We start from the raw sequence: 20,631 nt of genomic DNA on the forward strand, positions 1-20,631 counted from the left end.
GGGAGCCATGCAAGCCCACCAAGCCTCAAGTACAAAACCCTGGCCAAGCATTGAGATGCCCCCTAAAACAGCTTTCTGCTGCTACCTACAAACACCACGGGCTGGGTGTGTACGGCACCACTTAGCAAAACAAGAGGAGAGGGAGAAGGAAAAGCCCTTACCTTTGGTCCAGGTTGCCCTGCAGATGGAAAAAGAGAAGAATGAAAAATTGTGAGATGGAGAAGTACGAGTTCTTGTCACTCAAACACTCCTTAATGGATTAAACAAAGACAAGGACACAACCCCAGAAGGAGGCAGCTTCCTGTCCCTCCACGGGGATGTTAGGGTCACTGGGGTCCTGGGGTTGCTGAGGTCCCTTGAGGAAGGGAGCTGACCCAGACTTTGTTACTGAAAAAGCAGTCGGCATGCAAAAGACTGGAGCAGGGCGTAGGAAGAGGAAATGAGGCACTCAAGGTCTAATAGCACCAAGAAAGGAAGCACCAGAAGCTTGAAGAAGGTTTCCAAGTGTCTTCTCTCCCCACAGGGTAGGAAGCCCTTCCCGCAGCCCGAGCCCTCCCAGAAGTGGAGTTAGGTGGTCAGAAGGGTCTTACGTTCAAGCTGGGTCTCCTCGAAGCAAGCACATGAACACAGCAGGGCATGGGAGTTAGAGAGGGCATTGCAGCGAGGGCCTTCCCAAATCAGTGACCCCTTCCCCCTCTGTGGCAGCAAAGTAGTGAGGCAATCAACACTTCCCTCACGTGGGCCTCAGAAATGATCCGGAAATCTGGACCATAAAAGCAGGTCACCAGTGTTGGCGAAGTGTTAAGGAAGGGCAACTCCTTGCTTCCCTTTCCACTTTCTTCTCCGTTTGAGTAGGAGGGGGACAGCGAGGGCCACCCAAGGAGCCTAGGCATGTGCTCCCCCCCACCCCAGGGAGATGGGGCCTGTGTCCAAGTGCTGTAGAGGGGCCACGGACACGCATGCACCACCCCAGCACCGGTTTGGGCTGGGAGTAAAAATAAATCCACCAGAGTGCAGGCCTGCAGGGCCCCGGCCCAGCCCCACCCCCCAGGAGCCAGCTCTGCCTTCTCTTCTTAACCTGCTTCTTAATTGACAGTTAACTCCAAGAGAGGTAAACGCAAAAGGAAACTGCCACTGAGGCTCCATATTTCAAAGAGGGAGCCTGCCCTCTGTCTCCCCACTAGCCGGCCGAGGTCTCTCCCCACTGAAGACCAGATATTTAGCGGTCTTCTACAGAGAAGACGAGCTGTGGGTCATAAAGGAATTTATCTGCAGTCTGGCCCACAGGGCACGTGATCGCCCTCGTGGCTCTAGTGATCTGCAGAAATGATTCTAGAGTGGACACTTCTGTGGAATCACATCCACCCTTCCTTATGCTGGAAGTGTATTTTGGGGTGGTTTTGGGTGAGGAAGGACCCCTCTAAGTGTCTCAGGCTCATTCTGTTTCAACCTGCAAGCAAGAAGTGGCCTTTCCTTTCAGCCTCGGCTGCTGTGGTCCCATGGATAACCAGTCCCTGCGCTCCGCAGAGAGGACCGGCATCCATGGGAGGGCATTTGCTGCACCTGCAAGTAATTTATTTATGTGGAACAGGAAATAAATAAATTACGACCACCGGCAGCGGTGAGGTCAGTTGAGCAGATGGGGCAGCACTCTCCGAAGGGGGTCTCAGGGCTGAGGCAGTCTTTCATGTCTTCACAGATTATGTCGTCGCAGAGGACAGTCCCAGTGTCACAGACACAGATCCGGCAGGGCTCGGGCTTCCACACATCCTTATCATTATACCTCTGCCCGTCCTGCACACAGCTGCCAGCCTTCTCTGCACCAAGGGCCAGGCAGGGGAAGCAGAGAGAGCCAAGGGAAGGAGGGGGTGGGGAGCCAGAAGAGAAAAAGAGAAAGAGGTTGCAGTCAACTTGACATCACTCAAATGCTGAAGAATGCGGGCTCTTGAACATAGATCACTTGAAAATGATTTTTCTGAAGCCATCCTGCAATCGTCCACACATTCAAGGTCCCTTTATTGTGCACCTGGCATTATGCTATTTGCCACTGAAACCTCGGGGACCCAGCAGTGAAGGGAAGGGGTAGGCGGGGCTACTGTAGCATATTTGCTTCCGGCATCTAGCCTGGGGCAGAGGTGAAGGGGCAGGGGCAAGCTGGAGTGGGAGCAGGGGGTGAGACCCTGAATGGGAACTCAGGGACTGCAAAGACAGGGGAGAGGAGAAAACAGACACCCCACTCCCCCAGCACAGTGACAGAGGCTTTTTTTCTGCCTTCCTCTAGGAATTATGGGATTTGCTAAATACAACTGACAGCTAAAATGCAGAAGGCATGTAGAAAATTCTACCTACAAAAATTAGAATATAGGAACAGCCAGACTCCAAAAGTGAATATATGGGGCCAGGGTAGTGATGGTGAAAGGAGGAGCTGTTAGAATTAGGATAATGTCCCATAATTTAAATCCTATTAGAATCAGGACCAGTTGGGTGGGGGGGTAGGATAGGCCGATTCAGACAACACACTGGGGATCCCAGCAGGCTAACAGAATGCCTTGGGAGGCAGGAAGGGCCAAGAGATACTTCCCTCCCCCACCCTCCTCCGCAGCTGACCTCCAGCCCTTCCCCTCCGTGTAAGAGACCCTAACCTCATCAGAAGCCAACACATCAATGTGGGGAGTGGTGAGGGCTCAGGGGGTTTTGAACGCCTGGCCTGGGCTAAGATTAGCCCAGTCCAGGCCTGGTCTCGTCCAAGAATGCAGACCAAGAACGGCACGGACCAGTCCTCTCTCTCTCTCCCAGCGCCCGGCCGTCTGGAATTCACCCTGCAAACGAAGCCTGTGCTGACAAGAGCTCTCCCGAGAGCGCCAAGGGCTGAAGAGCCCGCACCACGTGCTAGGGAGCGCCCAGCGCTGTTTTTCTCATCAAAATCCCCAAAGCAATGGCAGCTGCAGGGGATGAATAATAGGAAAGAGCCACAAACCAGGTGGGCGGAGAAAGAAACGAGCCTGCCCGCTGCTCTTGAAGGAGACTCTGAAAATCTAAAGATAAACCTTTTTTTTTTTTCTTTGCCACCTGTAGGAACCCGCTCAGCCTTTAGGCAAAATAGTCCCGGCGAGGGTACGGGGATCCCAGGGGGTACGCGGGGTGCCAGTGCGGTGACACGCCCACCGCTAAAATAGCTGGAACGGCAAAAAGCGGGTGGTGGGGCAGGGGAAGGGGAGAGAGGTCTCCCGTCCGGTATAAGGAAAAGCCCGCTCTCACTCAAGAGGGCTCGGGGTGAAAAAAGAAAACGCTGGGAGGAGGGGGTGCACCCGAACGCGGCTCGGATTTCCCGCGGAAGGGCGGCGCCGGGATGCGGGGGGCGGGGCCGGGCGGCGCGGGCGGTGCGAGCCGCGGGGTGACTCTCGCGGCTGCAGCTCTGGACGCGGCTCGCCCACAGACACTGGGAGGGTGAAAAGTAGGATTAAATGACTGCCCCAGAAAGGAGCCAGCCCCGTAACCGGATCCCCTAGGTGTGGACGGAGGAGCCCAGCACCACCATAATTGCTGTTCCAAACGGCTGCCGATAGCATCCCGGCGCGCCTGATCCGTTTCCCCTCGTTACCGCAGCGCCGCATAAAGCGCTCCTTTGTAGCAGGCCAATTAAAAAGTTACCTCTTTCGGGGAACTGTTTTTGCTTCGCCGCCGCTTTGCGCAGGGCTGGAGCCGGGAGGTGGTGGCGGGCGGGCACAGGGGGGCATTGTGGAGAGGGGGTCGGGGAGTCCGGGGGAATCCACCGGACCTCGCCTCTCATGAATGGGGCTTTTCTCGAGCGCACACAGAGCCCGATTCACAGGTCTCCGCAAGGAACCAGTTTAAATAAATACGGGCAGCATTTCAGCCCATCTGGAAGCCATCGCTGCCAATCTCCCAACGCAAACAAGCCTCACAAAGGAGAATTGAGGTCTCTCCCCTCAGCCGAGGGGCACTTTCGGAGGCGAGGGCTGTGAAATGCAGATGTGGGTCAAACACGCCACCTCCAATGAGTTTCTCAAACTCGTGGGCAGCTGGGGAGGAGGGGTGTGCCCCAGCTTAAGGGTTCTGACATCCCTGACGTCCACGCAGATCGTGCTTTTCTCCACGTCACGTCTCTGGGTCCACCGCCCACGGGGGAGGGGGTGACCCGGCTGGGACGCTCCAGGGAGCAGAGTCAACCGCCCCGATGCACTCCCCCTGGGGAGAAGGGGTTGCGACTAGAAGATCTGGGCCCAGGAAACTGTGGAATTCACTTACTCCCGGTAAAGCTGCGGCGGGAGAGCGCTCCGCCACTGACCTGAATGCCTCTAATACCAGATGGAGAATTCCCAAATTCTTCCAAATTATTTTGGAGTGACTTAGCTAATTTCACTGTGCACTAAGCAGAGGTGGGTGTCCGTGCGAACTGAAGACAAAAATATAGTCAGTCCGAGCTGGGATCACTTAGAGACACACCGTATTCCAACAAGTGCCCGGGAACGCGCGGCCAGTTCAGTGCAACACCCGACGACCCGGCCAGAATCTCCTGCCCGAGCTCCCTGCGGCTGCGCCGCAGGCCCCACTCCTGCCCCCGCCTCACAGCCGAGCTAACGAACGGAAAGTCCTCCTCGGCCCAGAGCCTTCCAGACCGTCTCTGGAGACAACCTGGTGGCAGGAGAGACCAAATAGAGCCTGGTCGCCAGAGGGATTTTGATTCCCACCCACCTCATCCTCCGCGCCCCAAAAAAGTTTCCCCCGAGATTGATTTACAGTCTGTAACATACAAAGACAGGGCTGGAATCCCAGCCATCGGAAACGTGCCCAAACACGTGGAGAAAAAGAAAAAAAAAAAAGTCCTCTCTACCTAATACTCTTTCCAGGCTTCATTTGTCCTGAATATAATCCCAGACAGTGGACGTTACCAAAGGAGATGGAAAGGTGCGATCCGAACCGCCTTTGGACTAGACTGTGAAACCACCATCTCTAACTATATTCGGTTGAAATTGTTACAGCAATCGACCAACAGTGCCCCCTCCCCTGCTACACACAGACAGACACAGACCCACAGCTCGCAGCCTGGCTCCACGAGTTCCAGGAACTTAGAAGAGTAACTCATTGTAGAACCTCCGGGGTTTGGAGGGGAGGACGGCGGGGAGGGGGCGCTATTTTCTGGGGGCGTTTGAAAAGCACAATCTGGTTGGAATGTTATCGCCTTTCAGATGGCCTCTCCTACGGGAAGTTTCTGCACCCGTTAGAGGCAGGGCGAAAGCCGAGATGAGAATGAGGGCTGCACCTTGCTCCCGCACCAGCCAGGAGAGGGAGGAAAGGAGAGGCGCTGAAGTCTCAGAGCGCCTCTCCGAAGCCTCTTTGTGGCCTCGGATTTCAGCCCACCAGTTTCAGAGCACCTCCTTTGTCTAACTCCCCTTTGAACCCTCCAGCCACCAACCCCTGGACAAGATTGCGAGGTCAACCCTTTGGTACTTTCTCACTCCTTCGCTAGTGCCCGTTTCAACTTCTCCTAAGATCGATGGGCCAAGACCTGTTTTTGCTGAGCTCCGAGTGCTTCGGGGAGGTGAGTTGTGTGCGTGTGCCCTGCCTAATTACCAAAGCCGGTGGAAGAGAGCGCGCTTAAATCTGCGCTCAAACATCTCGACCCGACACTTTGCACGTTTCAAATTCCTGCGCAACGGAGAGACCTGCAATTGCCTCCAACTGCGACCCGCACCAGAGGACGCTCAGACAGAGCCCTAGCTTGCAGAACTCCGCTCGGTGAGCTCCTGCGCGTCTTGCGCCCAAGTCTCGGCACGCGGTGACCCCGGGAGCCACTCTGACCCGGACCCGCCGGCTCCAGAGCGGGAGAGAGCGCGGAAGGAAGGGTGCGAAGGGACGACACAGAAGGGTGGCAGGCAGGGACATTGGGCGACTTACGGACATCCTGGCCCTGACATCGAAGGACAGCGGCTACGAGCAGCGTCAGCAGCACCAGCGTCTGGGGAGCCCCGAAGCGGATCATGGCTCACCGCGGGGCCTGGCGGAGCCGGCCCAAGCGGAGCGCAGCGAGGCGGCAGGAGCACGGCGTGGGTCCGGGTCTCTACCGCGCCCTCATGCAGGAGGCCTTTGGAGCAAGAGGAGGAGGCAGGAGACCCGGCAGCCCAGCAGCGCTCTGCGTCTTCTCCCCTCCGCGGAGCCCGTTATATGCGCCCGGCCCCTCTCGAGGCTGGCGAACTCGCCCAAACCGCGGGCCGCCCCCGGCCCCCCGCGGGGTTGTAACCTGAGACCCCGCCCCCGGAGCCGGCCTGGGCCCAGCCAGAGCCCGCACCTGCCTGGACTGGACCCCCCCCACCTCTCCGCTAGCCCTGCTTCCCGCCCCCCACCCCTAGTGTGCTGAGTGGCCTGATCGGGCGGGGCGCAGAGACGGCTGCTGTCCTCCCCCCAACCCAGGGCTGCGGCGCTGCCCCCTCCGACCACAGGCGGGAAGGGGGGCCTCCGGCCCCTCCCCTCGGAGTTCTGCCCAGATTGGAGGGGCGGGGGGTGTTTGCAGAGGCGCAGGCCGCGAGCCCTAGACCGTGGACGGAAAAGACTTGGGAGGGAGCCGGCAAAGTGGTAGAAAGGAGTAGCGGGGAGGGTTGGGGGGCTCCGCGTTGGGACCTTGGGCGGAAGGCAGGAAGGAGGGCACAGGGGGAGTTCGCGATGGTATCTGGAACCCTAAACCTCTGAGACGGTCAGGAAGGGCCAGGTTTGGGGAGTTGTCTCTACCTATCTTCTGGCCACTTCTCGGAGTACCTGGCCCGGGGTTCCCACCTGAAGATTCAGAGCCACAGCGCCCAACCCCTCCCCCATCCAGCTTTGCGAAGAAAGAGCCTCCTCTGGAGCCTTGGCAGACGTTGGCCGAAGCCAATCGCCAGGAAAGGGGCCGATGTGTTATAGCACAGAGGAAGACCTGTGTGAAGGTGTGGGGGCGGGGGCAGGCCCCGGGAAGGGGGCTCAAGCAGCCACAGAGGACGGAGGGATCCGAGACTAAACCTGCCTGCTGCCCAGGTGGGGGACTGTCTAGGTCCAGGCTCAGACGTGGTGTCTGCTCTTCCTGGCCCGGGGTCTGGGAGTCCTGGGGGGGAGTGGGCACTGCCTCCAGGTTGAGCAGTCCTGGCCAGGGATGGTTGGTCACTGCCGAAGTCCTGTCCAGGGAGCTGGGAGGCTGGTCCAGCTGGACCAAGTTCTGTGAGCCATGGGAGAAGCCAGAATTTCCGAGTTGGTCCCCTGGCCCTCTGCTGCTTCCCACCTCACCTCACCTTTCCTGATGAGGGCCCTGTGGCACCTTAGCCTGCTGCTGCCTGCTTCCCAGGGCTCAGCCATGCTCTTTAGAGGCTCCTGGTGTCTCCATTGATACTAAAGAAGAAAGGACCCAGAATAGACCTTCTTCCTGTTGAGGAGATGGTCTTCTCTCCCTGAGGACTGTCAGGTCTCTCAAAGAATTTTAAGAAAAACACAAACTTTCATGAAACTTTCTTTGGGGTCTGACTTGACCAGATCTGCCCTCCCCAGCAGTGGAGTTTCTGCCCCACTTTCCTCTGGGAAGTTGAGGGCACTAGGAAGAAGCTACTTCTATCCCCTGGGCTTCAGGCTGCCCCACAGGGAGTTCGGGGCTTCCCCTTCCTCTCTCTAATCCCTCATGCTTTGAAGCTTCTCAGAGTAGAGCCTGGAATTCCAAGTGTGCAGAACTTCTGTGCACGTGTGCTGGCCAGAAAGAAAAAGACGTCTCATTGTTTAAAGAGATGCCTCCATGTTTTGTGCAGCCTGGATGGAAGTGGGTGAAGGACTGAACCACGGCTTCCGACTGCTCTGCCTGCCGGCCATGGGCCTGCCTTCGTTCTTTTCCCAAGCTCCTGTTCAAGGCGGGGCATGAAGCTCTGAGCCTTTCCTCAGCCTCAGCCTCTGCCAGGAGAAAGCGGGGCTCAGGCCTGCAGTGTCCCAGGCCCTCCTTGAGGCCATGGGTCCTGTCTTCCACCTGGAAGGGAGGATGACTGACCAAACCCCACATGTTTCTCAAGACCCCCCAGGGCAAGCCCCCCCCCCCCAAGACTTCTCCAATATCTCTAGAACACAGCTTTCTCCCTGCTTTCCTGAATCCCTTTGGCGCCTGTAGCCTGTGTCCACTTAATAGTCTATGCTACTTACTGTTTTTGCGTGGCTTCCCTTTTTTTTTTTTAAAGATTTTATTTATTTATTTGACAGAGATCACAAATAGGCAGAGAGGCAGGCAGAGAGAGAGGAAGGGAAGCAGGCTTCCCGCTGAGCAGAGAGCCCGATGTGGGGCTCGATCCCAGGACGCTGGGATCATGACCCAAGCCAAGGGCAGAGGCCTTAACTGACTGAGCCACCCAGGTGCCCCTCCCCCCCCCTTTTTTTTTAACCTTTCTATTCATTGGTGTTAGCAATGAGCCTGGGAGCCCCCCTGGGGACAAGAACAGTGCCTAGCACGATGTCAGCACACTGGAGGACTTAGGGAAACCCCATGGACTAGTGCATGTCTATGCAAAATATGATTTCTTTTATGATACAAACAGTATGTAGGCAGCTACAAAGCTAGGCAGTCATTGGGTTGACCTCAAATACAAGTGGCCATAAAAATTTAACCAAATAAAAAAGGTGAAAACACTAAAATATACGAAAAAACCCAAAGCCTGTTTCAAGGTGATCTGGTTTGGTGGGCAGCGAAGTACCACATCCTTCAGAGCGAGGCTGCTCTAGATTTCATCCTCTAAGTCTGTGATTGCTCTTTGCCAGTGAACTCTTTCTACACATAGGAGTTCTGGATTCTGTCCAGTAATCATGGTTCATCTGTGAATACAGTTTAGTTCTCTGCTCCCTATGAGGGAAAACAAAAGTTTCTTTCATCGGAGATGAACACTGATCAAAGCAAAATAAAATTTAACATTTAAAAAATTTTTTATTTTTTAAATTTCTTTTCAGTGTTCCAGAATTCATTGTTTATGCACCACACTCAGTGCTCCATGCAATACGTGCCCTCCATAATACCCACCATCAGGCTCACCCAACCTCCCACCCCCCACCCCTCCAAAACCCTCAGATTGTTTTTCAGAGTCCACAGTCTCTCATGGTTCATCTCCCCCTCCAATTTCCCCCAGCTCCCTTCTCCTCTCCATCTCTCCATGTCCTCCATGTTATTTCTTATGCTCCACAAATAAACAAATTTAAATAGACAAGGGCGCTTGGGTGGCTCAGTGGGTTAAGCCTCTGCCTTCAGCTCAGGTCATGATCTTAGGGTCCTGGGACTGAGTTCTGCGTTGGGCTCTCTGCTCAGTGGGGAGCCTGCGTCCCCGCCTCTCTCTGCCTGCCTCTCTGCCTACTTGTGATCTCTGTCTGTCAAATAAATAAATAAAATCTTTGAAAAAATTAAATAAAAATCTCTGATTTGTGACTCAGACTAGAATTGAACCTATATGTAGCCAAAGGGGTAGAGGGGAATCATGGACTTGGAGATTACTTACCCAGCAATCTCACTATCCAGAACATAGCCAAGAAGCTGAAAAGAAGAGGAAATAAACCAGTGACCGCTCAGAATTCTGAGCGACCAGGATTTAGGGCATGTACTCGAGCATATGCATTTTATACATCCTAGAGTCCCTCTTGCTCAGTGTCTGCTGATTCATAGTTTAGATATTCTTTTAACAGGTAAAATGTCATCTGACGTCACCCATTAGATGCAGAAACATAGAGGTAAGAGAGCAGTTGTGGAATGAAAACAATAACAAGAGCAAGAAGGGACAAGAAGAGAGGAGACAGAAAAGCAATATGAAGTTGACACAGTGAGTAAAAAACCTGGTAACCTTGGGCCAGCAGGGTGGGGGTCAAATGCTCTGGGGTCCTCAGTGGCTCCCGGGAATACCCCGGTTTAGAGCATCTGCCGCAATCTTGTGGTTCATAACGATGAATTTAAGTGTCCAAGAAAATGTTCTTTGCAGTTGAATACGGTCTCTTTGAAGAGGCAGGGAAATGTGCATTACAACTTAGAAAGGTCTCCATTAAACTTAATGAAAATAAGTGTTTGTTCACGTCGCGTGAAAAGCCTTCTAGCCCAGCAGCTCTAAACCAACAAGGAGGCACAGAGACGTGCGGAACTGGACTCGGTGAAGGAAGGGCATCGAAGACTGAGGTTGAAGCTCCCATGTGGCCTCACCATCCACTTACACCCTTGAGGAGAGCCCCGACCTTGCTGCCGGGAGAACACTGAGCAATCAGACAGAATCCGTGCATCTACCCCAGATCCGACCGACTCAGTGAGACAGACAGGTTTAACCAGTCATTTTGTGTCGTGAAAGAACTCTTCTGCTGTTTTCCTTTTACTGGGGATATTAAATTTAGACTTCTGTAGACACAGACTCACTGGGCAAGATATTTGTAGGTAGATGGGAAAGAAAGGAGCTTTCTCTCCCTCTGCACAAATTCCATTTAAAAATAGTGATAAAGTGAGGAAGGATTCACATTCCTGAGAGGTAAAGCCAGCCCCAAATATGGCAGGCGGTGAATGCACACACTTCACCCAACCTCTGGCCACACTTCCCCCAGTCGGCCATGGTGGAGGGAGAGTGGGTCCAGGCGCTCAGTGGCGTTCAGCGTCTCTGTTGGTTGGGCTCAGTTCAGACATCCTTTCAAGATGTGTTTATGTTTTCCTTTGACATTTTTGGGGCAGAGTAACAGAATCAGGACTGTCCAGGGTAGGGTTTCCAGATTTATGGTGGACATTCCTTTGCACTGGAGCATAAATGTGTCACTATGTAGTCTCAAACGCAAACAGCATCAAGAACCACACTCAGTCTCCTCAGCCCTGTCTCAGCACCGCGCAAATCCAGCTCAGCACTCACGCTGAACACCCCACTGCCTTGGGAAATGGAGAGACAGAGGGGATTAAGGGACTGCCTCTGAGTTCATAAGGGAAACAAAAACGGACTGAAAAATGCTGAAAGAAGGTACCCTCCTAAAAAAAAAGAAAGAAAAGAAACCACAAGCACAAAGAGAGACAGAGAACAAGAAGAGCATTCTGGAGGCCACAGAGCAAGCTGGGCAAGGCTCCCTGGGCCAAGGGAGCCTCCGGGATGGGTGGGGTTTTGAAATACACAGCGATGGCGAGAGCACAGGATGGCTGCCATGACAAGGCCAGCAGGACCATGACCCAGAAGACAAGGCAAGGGGCCCAGAACAGTGGGGGGTCAGCCATGGGGGCCACTGGAAAGAAGATGTGGCTCTACGGACAAGATCAAGGCCAGACACAGAGGCTGTCATGAATGCCACTGGTTGTCACTGAGTCTGGCTCGGAGCTGCCTCTCTTCTCCTTTTCCCCTCCTTGACTTCTCTCCTACTAGATAGGCCTTTGGGAGAAAAAGAGAAAGATGTCTGGGTTTTTTAAAGACTTACTTTTTGAAGAAATACAAAAATGATCGTCCCATGTAACTTTTTGTTTTTTAATTACAGAACCCTTTCATACAAAATTTTGCATTTTCTTAAAGAGCACGGCATTCGGCTTTAAGGAACATGTGTCTCTCTCATCAGCTCTTGATGGTGCTGGGGTGATGGGACAAGTGTCAAAGCCTCGGTGCAGAGAAGTCGCAGCACTCCCAGCAGAGGCTACATGGGAAGCAGTCAGTTCCGGCCACAGCCCTTCTCCAAGAGTGACAGAGCATTTGCTCTGTGCACGCTTCAAGCAATGGCCCAGTGCAGTGGCTTCCAGGGACACCCCTTGAGGGGCCCAAACCCTGCCAGACATGTGGAAGTGGCTGGCTTCTGTCTTCCGTCTCTCTCGCTCCTGTGAGCTCTACACTTACAGACACCCAGGACCATGGAGCTGTGCCCTTAGTCATTCGTTCATCCATCCATTCGTCTGACCTACATGAATCCCCTCCCAGGCCTCCTTGAGAGCAGCGCCCGTAACTCAGACACTTCGAGTCTCTGTAGCATGCTGCTGTCACAGAGTCTGTGTTCTAAATTCTTGTTGCTGGAAGTGGGGCCCATGGACAAGCCGTGCCCACCTACCTGGGAACTTGCTAGAAAAGTGGAATCCACTAAGCCAGAATTGGCATTTTACCAAGATCTCCAGGCCACCCGTGCCCATCAAGGCTGGTAAAGTGCAGGCCTGCCTGTGGCAGGCTGGCTGGCTATGTGTGGCCCTGGCTAACGGGGTGGTGGTGTCTGCAGTGAGACATGGCAGTGACATGTGACTGCATATGCAGATATGGCAGGCGTGGGGAGCTAAGGGGCAGCGGAAAGGAGAAATGAGTTGAGGGAAAGGGATGGACAGAAGGTTGGAGAGGAGGCATGACCCCGCAAATACTGCTGATGGAGGTGTGAGTGTGTGAACTCTCAAAGGATGTCTCCTGAAGTAGATGGGAGGCCACTTTTCCTATGTTCCATTTCCCTGATAGGAAATGGGGTCAGCATGAGGCAGGGACTGGGTTCTGTGGGGACGGTGTCAGGGCAGAGCGGAGAGCTAAGTGGATGCTCCGGGGCTGCTCACCCATGAACTCTTAGGGGGTGGGAAGTATCATGGGAAGCAAGGAGCCATACGGGGATGCCTCTGGGCCTGTCAGGGCACGTCTACCTTCAGAGAAAGCCAGGTCCCTGGAAACCAAGTTTATTCTGCCCCAGTGGGTGGGGTGGGCCTGCCCTCCAGGAAGTCCCTGAAAAGCTCAAGGGAACGTGTGGTAAGCTTCTCGTGGCCTCCCCTGCCAAAAACAACCTCTGGAGGGAGCAGGACAGTGTGTACTGCCCTTCTCCACACCGCAAACCCAATGAAAGCACCTTGTCTGACCTGCCCGAGGCACCTGTCCAGGGGAGCCAGAGCCCCACTCTATTCTGCACGCCCGCACCCCGCTCGGGTCTGCAGGCCAGCTTCTCAGCTGACAGCCACCCACTGCCCTCCACACCCCTCCTGGGCAGAGCCCTCAAGGAGCTCAGGGCCCTCAGAGCCCTGAAGTCCTTCTGGACACCCCCCTCCCGTGTCCTCCTTCCTGTCCCCTCCCCCTCCGGTGTCTCACCAGCATTTCTTCAGTTCCACTGGGCTAAGCACAGACAATGCACTTGGCGCTGCTAAGTGGTATGGGGGACACAGAGATCCACCCAGTATGGATCCTCTCCTCGAGGACATTACGCCCTTGCAGGAGATGCTCCTGGAAAAAGCCAGACTAAGAGGCAAATAAGTTCCAATGTATGTGAAGAGGTATGATGCAGCCCAAAGCAGTGCCCCGCATGGAAGCACTCTGTCCTGGCCCTTAACTGAGACTAGCTCTTCTAGACACAGCCTTGGGCAGGGAGGACAGCTTGGCCACACATGTGCCTCAGTGTTACTAATCTCGTTAGGATCTCCAGAGATCTGCCATCTTCCACACCCACCTGCACCCCCGAGTGTAAGTTTCTTCCTCTGGCGGCTTAGTTATGTGACAGGTGAGGCCCCCATAACGGCGTTTGCTCCTTGTCACATGGGAGCCCTGCCCTCAAGTCCTCGGCTGGTGGCACAAGCGTGTCCTTATGCGAGCGAAAGTAAAGAATCCCACCTGTGCTGCCACCGGTGCCAACCCGTCAGGAAGTCAGTCTAGCGTCATCCTCGCAGTACCTAGGAACACACATATCCTTACTATTGTCTCAGGGAAACATAAAAAGAAACGAGGGTTGCCCTTCAACTTGCTCGGTTCAACATGGCAGGTACGCTTCCTAGCTTTCTCCCCTTGGGTGAATTATTCGGCTTCCCTGAACCTTGTCTATAAAATGAGGATAACAGCAATTTGCTCACAGGTTCTTGGTCAGGATAAATGAAGTAACGGATGTGGAATGTCCACATGGTACGTTAGGAGGCTTGGAGGAGGAGGAGGAGGCTTGGAGTCGCGTTTCTTATCCTCGGCACTGCTTTCCTTGGTCACCACCCTAGTTACTGACCCTTGTCCCACCTGCCTGCCACACCATAAAAAAACCCCAACAATCTCACTTCTCCATTTTTTATTGAGTCCCATTAACATGTTTGTCTTACCTGTTATGTTTCCACAACTTTGGATGACAATTGATGGAATCTAGGCTGATTGATGAATATCCTGGAATTTGAGGTTTTCAGCTGAAGATATTATAATTATTTTAAAATCAGGAACGCAAACTCTGGGTGCACGAACTTTCAATACTACCCGAAGCGCGTCCTTGGCACTGGGAATACACGGACCACATCCTTGGGCACAGTTCTTCCCTAAGAAGGAGAGCACGAGCTTGTCACGTTGCTATGAAGACAGGGAAGACAAAAATAGCAACTGACCTTCTCAACAGTTATCAGGCTAAACAAAAACACAAGTTTAATTAAACTGTGGAAAGATAAACATTTGGGGGAAACCACCTACCTACAAGGCTCTTCAATCCAGTTTGATGAGAAGTTTGAGAGGCTCTAACTCAAAAGACATGACAGGGAGAAGCTGATTCTTCCCAGGTCAGGATAGCACCGATGTGGTATCTTCCAGACTGGCACCACAATTCAAAATAAAGGAAAAAGATGCCTCATTATATCCAGGTGTTTCTATGCCTTCAAATCGTGTTTGGAATTGTGTAGTTTTCTTTCTAAATCACTTATTCTGATTCTCTGTGATCTTTATACTTAACGTCATTAAAAAAGGGTTCTATTTTGCCAGGGAAGATAGACTTAAAACAAAACAAAAACCTGCATGGGCCAGATTAGTCCAATGGTCCACAGATAAAACCAAGTGTCCACCTGGTGGCAGAGGGTTGTAATTGCAGGCAAAGCACCCAGAAACCCCGAGGCCACTGGGCAAGTGCACCTAACAGCCAACGTCACATCATTCTACTCTTTCGTAAGGGTTGTAAATGCCCAGCATTCTCCTTATGAATTCAGTTACTGTCTTTATCCTACCATTTTCTGTCATTTTCTAAATGACAGCACTTTGCAGACGTTAGAGTCCCCTAATATTAATGTCTGTGAGTGTCCATTCTCGTGTGCTTGTTCTTGGCATTAAACTAAAGGGCAGGGATTACTTCTGTCTAGCACAGATTCTCCATGGAGATGACACTGAATGGCGATAACTCTAGGGTAGGTTGTCTGAGAACTGGTAGGGTAGTTGGAGAACTGGTAAGTAACATGATCCAGGCCAGGGTAGGGAGAAAGGAGATTTTGAGAAATGCTGGTGGATATAATAAGTTCGTGTGTTTATTAAGAGCAGAGCTTTTACCGCTTTGGTGCCTTGGGCTGCACGGCTTGCAAAGATGCAGGGTGGTGTATCCGTAGGCTCACAAAGGCCTCTACCTTCTCTGCTTTGCCAGCTTGGAAACATTACCTGTGGTTGTGGTGCTCATTGTGTTTCCTTTCCCTGTGCATGGTGAGTTACTCATTAAAGACGTTGCTCTAGCGCTGAGATATGTGAGGTGGGGGAGGGGAGGGAGGCCAGTCATCCCAGAAGCAGTGTGTGCAATGTGAATCCAGCAGTAGGATGTGGTGAGTGGGAGTGAGAAGGCAGGAAAAAAGCAATTTCATTACCATCTTTTCCAGCAGACATTTCAAGAACCCCTATATTACCTATTGTACTAGAGGCACAGATGTATGTAATATACTATTTCTTCTCTTGAATGGCTTAGACATTCTTGCAAATCCCTTGGGCCTGCAGCAGTGAAAAGAATATTGGCCTTGGAGTCAGGAGCTCTTAATTTTATGCTGATCTGTGCATCTAACTTGCTGTGTGATCTCGATCCAATTGCTTTACTCTGTGGGCTTCAGATGGTTCATCTGGAAAGTAGGGTGGCTGAGTGTAGTTTTGTGATGAGAGGCGCTAGCTCTGGCTCATTTGCCTCTCCCCTCCCTCATCCTGCAGAATTTAGTTTTACTATCAATGACCCATCAGCTGAATCTGAAAATCAACCACCGTGTAGCTAAAATAAGAGAGCAACTGGCTGAAAGTTTTCCCACCCAGTGTGGCTAAATCGGAGGGAAACTCTGCTGCCTTTGGGGCCCAGCACCCCTCTCCCAGCCCTACTTGTCTCCTGGGTTCATGTCTGTTGCCAAGGAGAGGCAGAGGGGTGACCTAGAAATAGGAAGCAGGCTGTCTCCAGGTACTCTCCTTCCCCCACGGCCCAAGAAAAAAGGCCCTGGGAGAGAGGACATGTCCAGATTTGTCTCCCCTGAACTGGGCTCAGAAGATGGAAGGGTCCCATCGGCTGCACCTGTGCATCTCAGCCCATCTTCTGGGTTAGAACGACTAATGATGACAGACGCTCCTACAGAGATCACCTGAAGCCTTGCATTTTCTTGCCTGATTCATGGGCCAGTCGGGGGTAGGGAAACATTCCCCGTGCAAGCTGGGCATTGACCTCTGCCATGCCCATTGAGCTGTCCTGGATACAACTCTCCAAGAATGCTAGCTGATGGCGCACCTGGGTGGCTCAGTCGGTTAAGTGTCTGCGTTCAGCTCAGGTCATGATCCCAGGGTCCTGGGATCCTGACCCGTGTCAGGTTCCCTGCTCAATGGGGAGTCTGCTTTTCCCTCTCCTCTCCACTTCTGCTCTCTCTTGCACTCTCTCTCTCAAATAAATAGTCTTAAAAAAAAAAAAAAAGAATTCATTAGTTAATCAGCTGGTGTTTGTATAGGGGTAGTCTGTGGACAAAAGCATGTGTGTGCTAACCTGAGGGAGCGTTCAGTGAGCGACTACTATAGGCCCAGTGCATGGGCATTCTGTGAGAACACAAGAAATGTGGTCTAGTCCCTGCCATCAAGAAAGCTTCGATTACATTTCAAGAGGTGGCCCCTTGAATGGGCTATCAGGGACAAGGAGATGCTCTTAACAGAGCTACCTGCTAGAACTTGCTGTGATGATGGAAATAGTCTACACCTGCGCTATTCAACATGGTAGCCACTAGCCACATGTGGTGACTGGTCCCTTGAAGTGTGGCTAATGCAATTGAGGAACTGGATTTCTGAATTTAATTTATTTAATTTTAATCGAATGGCTGTAGTTACCATACTGGACCACACATCATGTCCTTGCTATGCAAAGAGCACCACACATCACACCACACCACTGGGAAGCATGTCAGAAATACAGAATTTCACACCCCACTCCTACTGAATCAGAACCTTCCTTTTTCTTTCTTTTTTTTTTTTTTAAGATTTATTTATTTGAGAGAGAGCAAGGGGAGGGGCAGAGGGAGAGAACATCCAAGCAGACCCCTGCTGAACATGGAGCCCAACGCGGGACTCAATCTCACCACTCTGAAATCATGACCTGAGCCAAAACCAAGAGTCAGATACTTAACCGACTGAGCCACCCAGGCACCCTAGATTATACCAGTATTTCTGGGGGATGAAACCCAGGTACCAGTGTTTTTTAAGTCCCCCCAGGTGATTCCAATGCACACTAATGTTGAGACCGGCTGCCCTGGGGCCATGCAGTCAGCCTGGGTCACGCTCTGGTGGCCGAATCCCCGTGAGGGCCAGCGACTCAGTCTTAGCCTCTCAGTTCACTTGTTGGGCCCTGCTGGCTGGAAAGCCAAAGGGAGTTATTCATTCTCAGCAAGTGTAAGAACTGGCTGGGGCTTGTGTTTGTTTCCAGCGCCTAAGTGAGATGTTCATTAGTTTTTGACAAAACATGTCCAAATGCCACAGCACCAAAGGGTGTTGAGCCAGCCGGATGACTGAAGACTGGGAAGGGAAGGGCTGATTCACTTCCTCACTCTGGGGCCTGGATCCCCTGGCCTCCCAGGGCAGCCCCATGAAGGGAGCTATTCTTCCCATCCAGGGTGGAGGCGGCTGGTTTTTCCAATGCAACTTGCCTTCAGTTGCCCCTTCCTGCAGCTCCAGCAAGTGCCCAAGGGTCACTGGGGCCAAAGAGAAAAGGTGGGTTTTCCTGAAGAGCCAGACTCTCATCCTGTTGATCTGAACGGGACCTGAGAGGCCCCAGTCACTTTCTAGTGATGAGTGACATTTGCAGAGATGAGTCTTCATCTCCCAGCGGACAAAGGTTTAGGAAAAGCACATCTGAAATCAGGCTCTGAGGACATTGTGCCCCACTCAGGCTGTCTTAAGGGACGAAGCTGCAGTCCCCACACGGGGCATTGATTTCCAGAGTCTCACTGAGGAATATCATCCTTGACTTGGGTCATATGGCGACACAAATGATTCGCTTTGGAGATGAGATCCGCAACTATATGACTGTTAGCTCATTTTTCTTGACATGTCCATAGAATTTCTTAAGCTTTGTATCCATAGCTCTTCTTATGCATTCCAAGCTGACCTTGGGATACTCAGTCAATATAAGGGTACCCTCAGGCAGGCTATGAGGCAACCAGCCATGATTTTTGCCCATGTGGGGGCAAGGGAGGAGAAAGGGCCGGCACTGGGTGGGTCCCAGGACAGCCAGAGCAGGTGGCTCTCTGCTCTCCCCTCTGCCTCCATGTCTGCCTCCACATCCACCTCCATGTTAGCAAGTGTCTTGCAGATATCCAGATATCCTGAGAAAGCTTTCTTAGCCAGCAAGCCCCTAGACCACAAGTGACATCTGAGTGAGGCTCTCTCTGTGCTCTGACAGGATACAAGCCCATTTCCTGGGGGAGCTCAGAAAGGAAGCAGGGGGAGGATTTTCTCTCCTCCATGACTGCATACGTGAGGTTATGTCTAATGGAAAGAGAGACTGGCCAAAGGTTACCCCCTCCAGCTTTATCAACTCTGTAGCTGTCTTGTTGTCTCTCTGAAGTCTCCATGTCATCCACTTCCAGTGTTGTCTGGGCTGTGCAATTAGCACTTTGCTAAATGCCCCCTAATTCTTCAGTGGGCCTTCATTAGCATGCCATAAAGCTTCAGGGCCTAGCAGGCTACTTGGAGGCCAAATAGTCCAACCCTCTTGACTTAGAGATTGGGGAAACGGGGCCCAGAGAGCAGTGCTGTGAGCCATATTGGAGCCTAATGCTAAAGGAGAAATCATTTCAGATCTATTGAAGAGTTTGATATTTTGTTCATTGTGGACGACTTAAAAGTCTCTTTATTGTAATCACTGACGTTTTTGGTTTTTTACACAGAGGTGAGTGCCTCACTGTAGGCCAGGCCCTGCCAGGAAGGGTGGAGAGTTGCTCAAGGCAACGCTAGTTTTGACCAGAGGCCAAAGGAGAACTTGGGTCTTCCAAATCTACAAACTTCTTTCTTCTCTGTTGGCTTCAAGTGCAAAGTCCTATCTCTCCAAATAAGTCCAGAGTTCTGGTGGGCAGGGAACTAAATTGGTAGAATAATAACCCACTTGCAAGGTTATTGCCCAGCCAGGGAAGTAATATTTGAAAATTTAAGAAGCTGCAAGATCATTTCCTAAATACAGGATTGCTGCCGATGGTGGTGTCCACATCTTGTTGCTGCAGTGAGATAATAAGAGCTATAGCGACACATGCCAAGATGCGGACCAGCTCCCCGGCCCCACCCTCTCTCACCTGTACTACTTTCCAAATGAAGAAGCCCCCTCCATTTTTTCCAAACCCAGGCTGATGACGTTCTTCAAGAGTTCTGTTACTCACCCCATGCTCCCAGCAGAGAGCACAGCCTTAGATACACGAAGAATGAACAGTGGTCAGCAGCTGAGCCCCGAAGATCACCTCTTCTTTCTGCATAATGGCTGCATGATGTGGCATGTTCCTCTGTATGGGGACACCATGACACAGCATCCGCTCATTGATGGACACTCAGTTGCTTCTTTTTGTTCTCTCCTTCCCTCTCCTGCTGTCCTCCTTTCCTCTCCATCTCTCTTTTTCTCTCCCCCGAATGTTGTGGCTGGGAGAATCCCTCCAGGGTTCTGCACTGCAGAGAAATGTAATGTACAGAGTTTTCTCAGATAAAGTACATGTTCCCTGCCCAGAATCAGTACTGCTTGTGGTCTGTGTCCTCTACTTAGAGGGTCAATGGGGCCCCCCTTGAAGGGAAAGCCCGTAAGCCCAAATGTATGGAAATCACGGTTTGGTGGTGAGACTACAGAGAACTCATTCCCCAAGTCTCTGTGAGCATGGCTGCTGGAAGAACCCATAAAGGAGAAAGGAGAGCCATCTTACCATGAACCAAGTTGGGTCAGCTTTGCTTTGGCTACAGCCAAAAGAAAGTACACGTGGTTTTTCTTCTCTCCCTTTATTGTGTCATTCCCCCCACCCTTTTTTAAAGAAAGAAATCATACTTTTAGTATCGTTTCTAATAGGCAATTCATTTCCATGACTCAAAATTTCAGAAGTACAGAAAGTAGTCTCCTCCCAGTCACTTACTTCCCCTCCCAGAGGGAACCAACTTCACCAGTTCTCTGGCATCCTCCAGAGGGATTCCAAGTATACCCAAACAACGGTCTATAAGTGCTCCCACTCCCGTTACAAACGGTAGAAATCATCCCTCCCCTCTCTTAGCACAAATGGGAACATACTCCATACACTGGTCTTTACACAGGACTTCATTTTTTGTATCTTGGAGATGATTCCCCCATCAACCCACTGAAAGCATTCTCATAGTTGTTTTTTTTTTTTAAAGATTTTATTTATTTGACAGATAGAGATCACAAGTAGGCAGAGAGGCAGGCAGAGAGAGGAGGAAGCAGGCTCCTTGCTGAGCAGAGAACCCGATGTGGGGCTCGATC

At 52.1% G+C, this 20,631-nt stretch overlaps 1 protein-coding gene across 2 annotated transcripts in view; it reads right to left on the bottom strand.

Moving 5' to 3' along the window:
- The window catches only part of COL2A1 (collagen type II alpha 1 chain), a gene marked incomplete at its 5' end in the record, with an annotated part of 31,057 nt that extends 25,053 nt beyond the window's left edge, over positions 1-6,004 (bottom strand). The window contains 2 exons of one of the 2 annotated variants that reach the window (XM_080810646.1): positions 1,608-1,817; positions 5,920-6,004. In XM_080810646.1, coding sequence (XP_080666772.1) covers positions 1,608-1,817; positions 5,920-6,004 — 295 coding nt within the window. Of the gene's footprint in view, positions 1-1,607; positions 1,818-5,884 lie in introns of both variants that reach the window. The other variant, XM_080810647.1, reaches the window with a different exon arrangement.
- Positions 6,005-20,631: the final 14,627 nt, after the last annotated feature.

The sequence above is a fragment of the Martes martes genome, assembly GCF_963455335.1.
Source record: "Martes martes genome assembly, chromosome: 8".
In the NCBI taxonomy this organism is placed as follows: Eukaryota; Metazoa; Chordata; class Mammalia; order Carnivora; family Mustelidae; genus Martes; species Martes martes.